At 42.1% G+C, this 11,241-nt stretch overlaps 1 protein-coding gene across 1 annotated transcript; it reads left to right on the top strand.

Moving 5' to 3' along the window:
* Nucleotides 1–3,751: 3,751 nt before the first annotated feature.
* NDUFS5 (NADH:ubiquinone oxidoreductase subunit S5) lies at nucleotides 3,752–9,658 on the top strand. Its single transcript, XM_019430215.2, has 3 exons — nucleotides 3,752–3,883; nucleotides 5,382–5,599; nucleotides 9,435–9,658. The coding sequence occupies exons 2-3, from the start codon at nucleotides 5,384–5,386 to the stop codon at nucleotides 9,537–9,539; spliced, it is 321 nt and encodes a 106-aa protein (XP_019285760.1). The 5' UTR covers nucleotides 3,752–3,883; nucleotides 5,382–5,383; the 3' UTR covers nucleotides 9,540–9,658.
* Nucleotides 9,659–11,241: the final 1,583 nt, after the last annotated feature.

Here is an 11,241-nt window from a genome sequence, read left to right as displayed (position 1 = left end):
CTCTCTCTGCCCCTCTCTCGCCCGCACTCTCCCACTCTCTCTCTCTCTTAAAAAAAAAGAAAAAAAAAAAACACTTAAAAAAAGAAAGAAAATGTTCGCTAAATGGTCTGGGCAGATTAGGCATTCACCTGGGAGGCAGTGGGTAGGTGGCAGCGAGCTGGTGGAATTGTTCCAGGCAGAAGAAACTGCTCCTACGAGGTTTGGAAGAAAGAGCAATTCTAGATGGCTGAGAATACGAGGAGGTTGAAAAGCAATTGTACCTGAGGATTTAGAAATGGGAAGAAATCATCGAGGGATCTTGAATGCCAAACCCAGTAATTTGAACATTTTCTTGAATACAATTACACCTCACACACAACCCAAGCAGTATGAATGTCCCCGTACTTCGCATTCTCCCTTGTTTTGTCCATCTTTATCACTTGCTACATCATTCTGTGTCTTAGTCCCAAGAACTCAATAAGGCCCACAGTATATGATATGAGCTCAGGAAGTATCTTTGAACGATCAATTCTGAGTTTTAGAAAAGCAACTGGCAGCAATAAGGAGAGTGGGTAAGAAGGGAGAAAGGCTGGATGTAAAAAACCATCAGAGTTCCAAGTAAATTTTTTTCCCCACCTTCAAATTTCCCTCTATCCATGGGTTGAAATCTGGCACATCAAGCCATTTCCAATGTGGGTCTCGTTTGGCCCCAGCACTTAAAAAAATTAGTTGCCCTGCAGTTTAAAAGTGGTAGGTTTCAGTGCGCCTGGGTGGCTCAGTCGGTTAAGCGTCTAACTCTTGATTTCCACTTAGGTCGTGAATTCACAATTTGTGGGATTGAGCCCGGAGACAGGCTTTGCACTGACAGTGGGGAGACGGCTTGCAATTCTCGCTCCCTCTCTCTTTGCCCCTTCCCTGCTAGCACATGAGCACTTTCTGTCTCTCTCAGAATAAATAAACATTTAAAAATAAATAAAAGTGGTAGGTTTCCAGGGCACCTGGGTGGCTCAGTTAGTTAAACGTCCAACACTTGATTTCGGCTCAGGTCATGATTTCACAGTTCATGAGTTTGGGCCCGGCAGTGGGCTCCACGCTGACAGTACAGAGCCTGCTTTGGATTCTCTCTCTCCCTCTCTGTCTTCCCATCCCCACTCTCTTTCTCTCTCTCTCTCTCTCAAAATATATAAATAAACTTAACAAGAAAGTGGTAGGTTTCACATTTAAACAATAAAAGATTTCTGGCTTCTCTTGAAAAAGTTGAAGATTTGACAATTTGGAGCCCTGATATTTTCAACAGCTATAGGATGGAGCAGAGTAGCTGCAGCTGCCTTCAGACAGGACAGACCCTCTTCAGTTCGTCACATTCCACACCACTCCTTCCATCAGTCAAACTGAAGCCAAATACCAGTTGCCATTTACTATGGTGCTTCTGTTTTTATTTCCTTATAGTGCACTTTTGTTTGGCCTTGGAGGTATTTGAGTGACCCATCTTTGTACTAATCCTGCCTGGTATCTGAGGAGTGATACAATGAAATTAGTATTTTAGAAACATTCAGTGCAAAACAGATCGAAGTGAGGAGCTGCAAGGCAGAGAGGAAGAAATGAATTGGCAACCTGTTGAAGTATTTGAATTCACGGCCAGTAATTAATGAAAGATTGGATGAAAGTTGAGGAAAAGGCAAAATACAACTTCAGAGTTTCCTGTCTGAATGACCAGGAAGATGCCACCAATATAAACAAGAAAATGGAAGAAGTGGAAAGTGGGGTGGCTATCAGTAGCATCTTGCTATCTCCACTATTTTCTGGGAAAGGGCCACGAATGATTAATTCCATAATCTTCCAGTATTCTGCTGGACATGCGTTAGGTGCTCAGGAGATTCCAGTTGAACTGAAACTCTGATCTCAGTTGGGGGGGGGGGATATATATCTGATGGGCTAGGGGGAGCAGAGGGAGAATTGGAATTCTTGAAAGAAACCAATTAAGTTGTGAGACTTTAGGAATTTTCTCTAGAGTGGGTACTCCTGGGACTTGGAGGCAGTTCACCTGTTTTGGGGAAAAACTTATGCCAAAATCCTGAAGCAGAGCAAGAATTTGGTATGTAGAAATGGAGACAGGGTGGGAATAGTGTCATTCCAGGGGAAAAGGGGGAAAAATCAGAGACTGGGTGGCAGGACTTTTCCAAGAATACAATGGAACAGCAAGCTCTTGGGTGGGGGATTAGGCAGAGGATTTTGGACAACGAGGCTGGGAAGGGTGGAAGGCTTGACTTCTTTAAATGTTTTTGAAAGCACATCACTTAAAATGAGAATAAATATTCAGCCCAAACCTCAAACACTTATTTTTTAAGTTACTTATATGTACAACTGCAGTAATGTTATGTACTTTATAAAGATTAACATCAAAAAATAGAAATTAAAGGGGCATCTGGCTGTCTTAGTTGATGGAGCATTGGGACTCTTGATCTCAGAGTCATGACTCCCACTTCAGGCATGGAGTTTATGTAATAAGTATATTAAAAAATAGAAATTAAAATGATTAGATTAAAAAAGTATTTGAGTATTTTCTTCCCTCCCACCTGGTGTATCATATCACACACACCATTTCCAAGGCCCTGCTGTAATCAGAGAGCCACTGGATGTTCTGAAACACAGGAGGGGCACGGTCTCTTTCACTTTCTTGGATCTGCAAACTTTTATTTATTTTTAATTTTTAAAAAAATTTTTTTAACGTTTATTCATTTTTGAGACACAGAAGGAGACAGAGCATGAGCGGGGAAGGGGCAGAGAAAGGGAGACACAGAATCTGAAGCAGGCTCCAGGCTCTGAGCTATCAGCACAGAGCCCAACGCCGAGCTGGAACTCACGAACTGCGAGATCATGACCTGAGCTGAAGTCAGACGCTCAACCCACTGAGCCACCCAGGCACCCCGAATCTGCAGACTTTAGAAATTGAGATATTAAGGAACCGTGATTTTAAATAAAAACTAAAAACAAAATAACAAAGAACTGTGATTACCTTGGGGAGCTTTCCATGTGCCTGGAACCGCCTCATTGTTTTACACTTAACTCAATCCCCAAAGGAACCCTAGGCTGTAGGTACTTTTATCTTTTAAGATGATATATATATATATATATTTTTTTTTTTTTAAGGGCTGACCTTTAATGTTTATTTATTTATTTATTTGAGACAGAGAGAGACAAAGTGTGAGTGGGGAGCGGCAGAGAGAGAGAGAGAGAGAGAGAGAGAGAGAGAATCCGAAGCAGGCTTCAGGCTCTGAGCTGTCAGGACAGACGCAGGACTGGAACTCGTTAACTGTAAGATCATGACCTGAGACGCAGTCTTTTGCTTTACCGACTGAGGACCAGGCTCCCCAAGGTATTTTTATCTTAAGATAAGAAAACTGAGGCACTGCAAGGTTAAGGCACTTTCTTAGAGTCGCACCGAAATGGTGAAGCTAGAATTTGAATCCACCCAGCGTTAATCCACAGCTCAAGGCCTTAACTACTACCGGCGGGGATGGGGGTAGGGAAGGCACTGCTTTTTCTCTACTGTGGCCTTGGTCAAGTCCCTCACCAATCCGAGCTGTCGTGAGGGTGTTAGTCACAGGGCTGAGCAGGCAGCAGGAACACACTAACCGCCAGGCAGTGTCTAAAGCGGTCATCTAGAGAGGGTCACTTTATGCCTGGTCCGTATCATCAGAGGCTGAGGCCCACGACCGCGCAGGCGCAGACCCAGGGGCTTGGTTTCTATGGTTTCCGGGCGCAACTGCAGAGAGAAGGTCGGGCCTCGCAGTCGCGCTGCAAGAGTCGCACTGCGGGCGTCCTTTGCGGCAGGCCTCTGCGTCGCTCTCAGCTCATCCGGTAGCGGCGGTCAGCGAGGAGACAAGGGCATCGCAGCGGGACGGTAGGTGCTGCGTTTGTCTGCGGGTAGTTTAGGCAAAGAGATTTATTCTGAGATTTCTTAAACGAATTTCCTCTTGCTTTCCTGGGTGTGTGTTGTCCCAGGCCCGAACTCTGAACGTGTTTTCTGCGTTCCCAGGCCCCTACGCCCACAGGCAGGGTCACCGAAGTCTGTAGACCGCGTTTCTCTCGGATTTCTGCCGGACTAATGCTTTGGCCTTCTGTTTCTTAACCCTAAGTCCACCCACCTTACCCTGATTTTCAAGGTCCTGAGTGATAACGGCCGCGCCACCCTCCAGCGCCTTTTCGTTCTTCGTCCCGACATGCGCTCTGAGCTCCGCGCTTCAGCCACTCCTGGGTGCTCGGTGTCCCCCAGGGCATACCCAACACCTCCGGCTGTAACTCGTGCTGTGCCTTACTGGAATACTCTGTCCACTGACCTTCACTTGGCAAAACTCAACCCATCTTAAAGGCATTTTCCAGTCTCCTAGGCAGAGTTGGTGCTTCCTCCTTCCAGCTCTTACCCTCTTGTTCTTTGGGTTCCCAGTTCCTTTCGTGTCTCCAATCTAGTGCTTACGTTGCAGCTGTTGCTTTACCCCCATTCCACTATCTGGAACGGTACTGGATAGAATGAAAGAATGGATAGGAAACATAAAATTGAAATTCACCCGTAAATCTTTATTGGCATTTTTTGTGCTTCCTTCCAATCTTTTGCAGTTTTTCTTTGACACCGTAGACCCTTTATCATTTAACATTAAAATATATGTTCTGTGTATATTATCCGTTTTTCCTGTTGTCTGTCATATTCTAATAAGCGGGTACTTACTAGATTTAATTATCCATTTCCCTGTTGCACACTTAAGTTGTTTGAATTTCATTTTTTTTCAACAGTTACTGAGCCCCTGCTTGATCCCTGCCCTCACAGCTCTCATTTTGCAATATGGGAGACATTCAAGTTAATAATCCATTACAGGGGCATGAAAAGTAAAGTACTCTTATGGAAAGTTGAGATGCTGTGTGAACACAGATGAGGGACATCAGATTCAGGATGATGTCACAGAATTGTCATCTCAGTTGCTACAGATAGAAAAATGTAAAAAAAAAAAAAAAAAAGACGTTTTTGTGCTTGGGCTTTTTTGTTCTTTTTCAGCTAATTTCCAATTTCTTCAGACCTGTCTTAAAGAATTGGGATTCTTGAGTCAAAACATAAACACTCTTTTTGATTAAAATGACCTTATCAATACAGAGTTGATTTTTATGCATTGCTTTTTAGTTCTAGTGGTTTTTTTCCCCCGAGTTTTATGAAAACAAAGATATTGCTCATCTACTATAAACTGGAAGAACCTGTCAAATGAAAAAAATTAATGAGACTATGTTGGGAGAATAGTGTAACATAGCTTTCTAAAGGGATATTTGTCATAATTAACTCTCTCATTTTTCCTAGAAATTTCTCATTTGGTTGCACTTTTATGGCATTCTTTCTTTTTTATCTTCCATTTCAGCCATGCCTTTCTTTGATGTGCAGAAAAGGCTGGGCCTTAACTTAGATCAGTGGATGACAATCCAAAGTGCTGAGCAGCCTCACAAGATTCCAGGTCGATGCCATGCTTTTGAAAAAGAATGGATAGAATGTGCGCATGGAATTGGTGGTATCCGTGCAGAGAAAGAGTGCAAGATAGAATATGATGATTTCGTAGAATGTCTGCTTCGGCAGAAAACGGTGAGGAGTGGTGGAAACGGGATGTGAATTATTTCTTTGTTTCTTGGGGCTACCTTTAAGTGTGTTTAATTGGTCGTTGTGAATTGGCAAAACTTTTGTGGTGAAAACACTTTCTCTGTGTAGGTACCATGTCAAGGAAGTTAATTGCCTTCCGATCTGAGGGGGGGTGTCTCTTGTTCCTCAGGGTTCTTCCTCGTCTTCTGACATGTTTTCCTTAGCATTGTACCCTCCTGTAGCCACCAGGGTAGAAATCGCACGTGTGTACGTATTCCCATTTTTGCAGTAGGTTATAAAGCAGAAGTTATCAACCAGCCTTGGTTGTTTGTCCGTGAACATCTCTGGATGAAAATGTTTCAAATGCATTGAACCCTCATTGGAGAAGAAGGTAAAACCCTACAGGTCTGTTACACTGAATGTGATATAAGAATCTCTGGATTAATTTCTACTCTGGGCAAGATGGAGGTGTTAATGAGATTGCTTTAGGTGAGTCTGACCAAAGAGGCAGGGGGAAAGGATGTTGACAGCATGATGTCTACCTCCTCAAGAGTTGCATGAGCTCCATCACATATAGGCCTCTATTCTCCCTTAGAGAAGAAATCTTTGGGTGTGGCCTGTTATTTTGCCTATTTCTGTGCTCCAGATAAAACAAATAGAAACGTTTTTATTTTTATTTATTTTTGGGACAGAGAGAGACAGAGCATGAACGGGGGAGGGGCAGAGAGAGAGGGAGACACAGAATCAGAAACAGGCTCCAGGCTCCGAGCCATCAGCCCAGAGCCTGACGCGGGGCTCGAACTCACAGACCGCGAGATCGTGACCTGGCTGAAGTCGGACGCTTAACCGACTGCGCCACCCAGGCGCCCTAGAAACGTTTTTATGACTCCCAACTCCTTGGAGTTCAGGAAGGCGGTTTAGATTTTTAGTTAAAGTCTGTATCAAAAAAATTTTAATTTCCTATCTTCTAACACTTGCTATTCCAAACTTGGAAGGAATTAGAGGGTATCAGGTATTAATTTTGTATTGCTCACTGTGGGGATATCGATGATTAAATGAGTGATATTGTAATATTACTGAGGGACAGTGAATGGGTCGTGGTTAGCCACCTACCAGCTGTTTAGTTCACAATATGTCTTAACTTCTCTTCTTGTGGGCCCCAGTTATTCATTGCTCAGATTAAGACTACTCTACATGTAAAGTTTACACCAAAAGAAGGCAGTGTGGTGAGGTGGAAGAACATTGGATTGAGAGTTAGGAGAACTGGGTTGTTTTTGTTTTTGTTTTTTTAATCTCTTTTTTCTTTTTTTAATGTTTATTTATCTATTTTGAGAGAGCTAGAGAGAGGGAGAGCGAGAATCCCAACCAGCAAGGAGATAACAGCATGGAGCTTCCTGTGGGGCTCGATCTCACAAACTGTGAGATCATGACCTGAGCCAAAATCAGTTCAGATGCTTAACCAACTGAGCCACCCAGGAGCCCTGAGAGCTGGGTTTTGATACTGGTTCTGCCATCACTAGTTTTGTGACTTTGGGCAAGTCACTTCCCTTTTTGGTCTTGGTTTCCTTATCTGGAGATATTAAAGAGTTGCTCTCAGGTCACTTACTCATCCTATGAATTTGTAAATAGATCCATTACTATTTTAGATGTCACCCTAAACGACTAAATACTTAGCCCTAAGTGAAGATGCTAGTGAATCAGGGAATTAGAATCAAGCACTATGCTAAGTTCTTAGTGTGTAATAGTGGATTTATTTCACACAATAATTCTGTGAGATACATTACTATAATTTTTCCACTATACAATTAAAAACTTGGGGCAAGACCAAAAAATCAAGGTCATTGCCTAAGGTCATATAGCTGGTAAGTGGTGGAACTGGGATTTGAACCTGGCAATGCTGGCTCCAGAGCCTGTGCTTGCATCCACAACACTAAGTTGTTATGCTCAGAGAAAGGTTGGACATTAGTTGTTGTGATAGCTCAATCATGACTAGTCTTCTGTTGAGAGGTTTTTTAATACAGAAATGTTAAGAATACAGTCTTTTGGGGCGCCTGGGTGGCTCAGTCAGTTAAGCGTCTTGACTTCAGCTCAGGTCATGATCTCACGGTTCGTGGGTTCGAGCACCGCGTCGGGCTCTGTGCTGACAGCTTAGAGCCTGGAGCCTGTTTCAGATTCTGTGTCTCCCTCTCCCTCTGCCCCTCCCCTATTTACGCTCTGTCTCTGTCTCAAGAATAAATAAACATTAAAAAAAAAAAAAAAGAATACAGTCTTTTTGTTAACTATACCGGAATTAAAAAACAAATGCAATCTTTTTAAAATGCTAATTTTTTTGTTTTTAAATTTATTTCTGTTTCTTTATTTGTTATTATTATTACTTTTTCATTTACATCCAAGTTAGTTAGCATACAGTGCAATAATGATTTCACAAGTAGAATCCAGTGATTCATCCCCTACATGTAACACCCAATGCTCATCCCAACAAGTATCCTCCTTAATGCCCCTTCCCCATTTAGCCCATCCCCCCACCCACAGCCCTTCCAGCAACTCTGTTTGTTCTCTGTATTTAAGAGTCTCATGTTTTGTCCCCCCAAAATGCTAATGTTTATGTCAGTATTTAGGACACCTAGAGTTATTTCTGCTGAAGTTAAACCCTGACTGATTCTTTAAGGTTAATGGAGTCTTTAACTGAATATACTAATTTTTCATACCTTTGTGAAAACTTACCAAAAAATTATTTATTGAAGCACTATTGTAGGTGCTAGGAATATACGATAAGCAAAACAGCAAAAAGTTCCTGCTCTAAAGGAGCTTATATGGGGTGTCAGAAAATTAACAAACAAGTTAAAAAAAACAACAACAATAGTGTCAGGTGTTGATCAGTACAGTGGGGAAGATAAAGGTAGAAAGAAAGAAAACACTGTGGGACCTAAGTGGATGCTCTTTGGAAGAGGGTGGTCACAGAAGACCTCAATGATACGAGACCTTTGAGACTTCAAGAAAGTGAGCCATGTGGATGTGAGGGAAGAATATTCCGATTAGAGGAAAGAGCAAGTGCAAAGGTCCCTGAGCTGGAGCAGCGAGAGTGAGGGAAAGCATTAAGACATAAGGTCAGAGGTAGGCCTAGTAAGGCATTATAAGGAAAGATTCAGCTGTTTTCTCAGTAAGATGAGAAGCCATTGGGTTTTGAGCAGGGGAGTAATGCAGTCAGGATCAGTGAGTGTATTTTCTGTGTCAAAGAATCCATGTGAATTACAGCTTTTATACGGTCTTGTATAGCATGGCTTTCTTTGGTTAGGAAGCAACCAGTGTCCTACCTGAGAGGAAGAGGCAGAACTCAGGGCTTGGTAGTGACTATTAGCGAGAACGTATCAGATCTTTATTTCGGTGTGGTAACGAGAAACCTCGTATCGGCTATTTCTGCTTCATTCACACCCAGTGAACAGTCACCAGCAGCAGTACCAATTTCACATAGGTCAGGAGTGTATCAGCTGTGAGCTGATCTCATCTTTCAATATTTTAAGGATTTAAGTATGCACAAATATGCCTCTTAGATTTGTGATCTGCGTTTTATTATTGTTTTTGTAAATACCTGTATTCCTGTATCCAACAGGAACATTTTAATTATTTTTAAAGGAGATATTATTATTCACACCAGAAATTTGGTTAACGCTTGGGAAGTGATTTCAAGTTATTTCTTTAAAGAAGGGTTTCATCTCCAAGGCTCTCTAAGATGAAAAGCTTCCATGTTTTAAAAATGAAACCAATTTTCAGTCTCTTTCTCTAGCCCTCAACTTTATGGTGTGCATTTCCCCCTAGTTTAAATACTTCTTTCCTTTGACAGATGAAACGTCTGAGTGACATCAGGAGGCAGCGGGATAAACTGATAAAGGAAGGGAAGTACACACCCCCGCCTCACCACTTGGGCAAGGAGGACCCTAGGCCCTGAGCAGAGCTGCTGCTGATGGCTGCAGGCTGATTTTCATGTTTTCTCTTCTCCGCCGGAAAGTCCATTTGCTGAAAACTTCTTTGTGAAAGTGTCTAAAAATAAAGGATTGCTCTATCCTATTTATTCTATTTTCTCTTGGATCATACTTGTCTATAATGAAATTGCAACCTATTTTTTAAGTTAGGAAAAATGCCTCTAGCTATGCCTTAAAAATTAGCATCTAGGTAGTAATAAGCAGCATTTAATGATGCTTTTACTACGTATAAGCTACTTTAAATATGTTTAACTGGTTTAAGAAGTTGCAGTATTCTTTACTGCTTTCATTCTGGTTTATTTTCCACACAACACAGACTGGAGCTGGGAGGGGGAGTCAGTAGAGAGAGTGGTTGTGTTTACTCTCAGGCCTGTGAAATCTAAAGGCTAAGAATATGAGAACTTCAGATAATTTTGAAGAAGCAATACCATTGTTTCAATTTACTATCTTACATCACCGGTATATTAGTACTTAAAATTTTTTTTTTTAATGTCTATTTATTTTTGAGAGAGAGAGCATGAGTGGGGGAGGAGCAGAGAGAGAGGGAGACACAGAATCCAAAGCAGGCTCCAGGCTCCAAGCTGTCAGCACAGAGCCCAGTGCAGGGCTGGAATTCACGAACTGTGAGATCATGACCTGAGCCGAAGTCGGATGCTCAACCTACTGAGCCACCCCGGCACCCCTGGTATATTAGTACTTCTAATTGACATGTTTAGAAATGGCTTTTAAGAGAAAAATTCCGGGGTGTCTGGGTGGCTCAGTTGAGCTTAGGTCATGATCTCACCATTTGTGAGTTTGAGCCCCACATCGGGCTCTCTTGTCAGCACAGAGCCTGCTTCGGATCTGCTGTCCCTCTCTCTCTGCACCTCCCCAACTCACACCGTTTCTCTCTGTCTCAATAAACATTTAAAATAAACATTTAAAATAAACAAACATTAAAAAAAAAAATCAGGTGCACCTGGGTGGCTCAGTTGACTGAGCATCTGATTCTTGATTTTGGCTCGGTCACAATCTCACAATTTGTGAGATTGAGCCCTGCATTAGGCTCTGTGCTGACAACGCAGAGTCTGCTTGGGATTCTCTCTTTGCCTCTCTCCTGCTCTTCCCCTGCTTGGGCTCGTGCATGCTTTTTCTCTCTCCCTCTAAATAAATAAATATTTTTAAAAGAGAAAAATCCAGGTGTAGAAGGGAGGTATGAACCGAAAAAATTAATGTAGATGTCCTTTAGAATTTTTTCCAACTTTTTGTGTGTGTGTGTGTGTGTGGTAAAGTACCATCTTAACCACTTTTAAGTACACAGTTCATTGATGTTTTCACGTTGTACAAGCCATGACCACCATCCGTCCTGCAAAACTGAAGCTCTATGTCCATTAAACAGTAATTCCCTACTCCTTCCCCCAAGCCCTTGGCAACCACTGTTCTACTTTCCGTCTCTATGGTTGGGTTATTCTGCTTCATATAAGTGGAATCATATAGTATTCATCTTTTTATGATTGGTTTATTTCACTTAGCATACCATTCTCCAGGCTCACCCATGTAGCATATTGAAGAATTTCTTTCTTTTTAAGGCCGAATAATATTCCACGGTGTCTGTACCACCTTTTGCTTATCTGTCAGTGGGCACATCAGTTGCTTCCATCTTTTAGCTTTTGTGAATAATACTGTTAT

The sequence above is a fragment of the Panthera pardus genome, unplaced genomic scaffold, assembly GCF_024362965.1.
Source record: "Panthera pardus isolate Hobbes unplaced genomic scaffold, ASM2436296v1 HiC_scaffold_11, whole genome shotgun sequence".
Taxonomy (NCBI): domain Eukaryota; kingdom Metazoa; phylum Chordata; class Mammalia; order Carnivora; family Felidae; genus Panthera; species Panthera pardus.
Note: the sequence above shows the minus strand (reverse complement) of the source record. Positions and strands in the feature narration are given on the sequence as shown.

Excerpts from the sequence above, each read along its gene's own strand:
- NDUFS5 (XM_019430215.2), top strand. The coding sequence starts at position 5,384 with ATGCCTTTCTTTGATGTGCAGAAAAGGCTGGGCCTTAACTTAGATCAG. Across the intron at positions 5,600-9,434 it reads GTCTGCTTCGGCAGAAAACG|ATGAAACGTCTGAGTGACAT; the intron begins GTGAGGAGTGGT and ends TTCCTTTGACAG.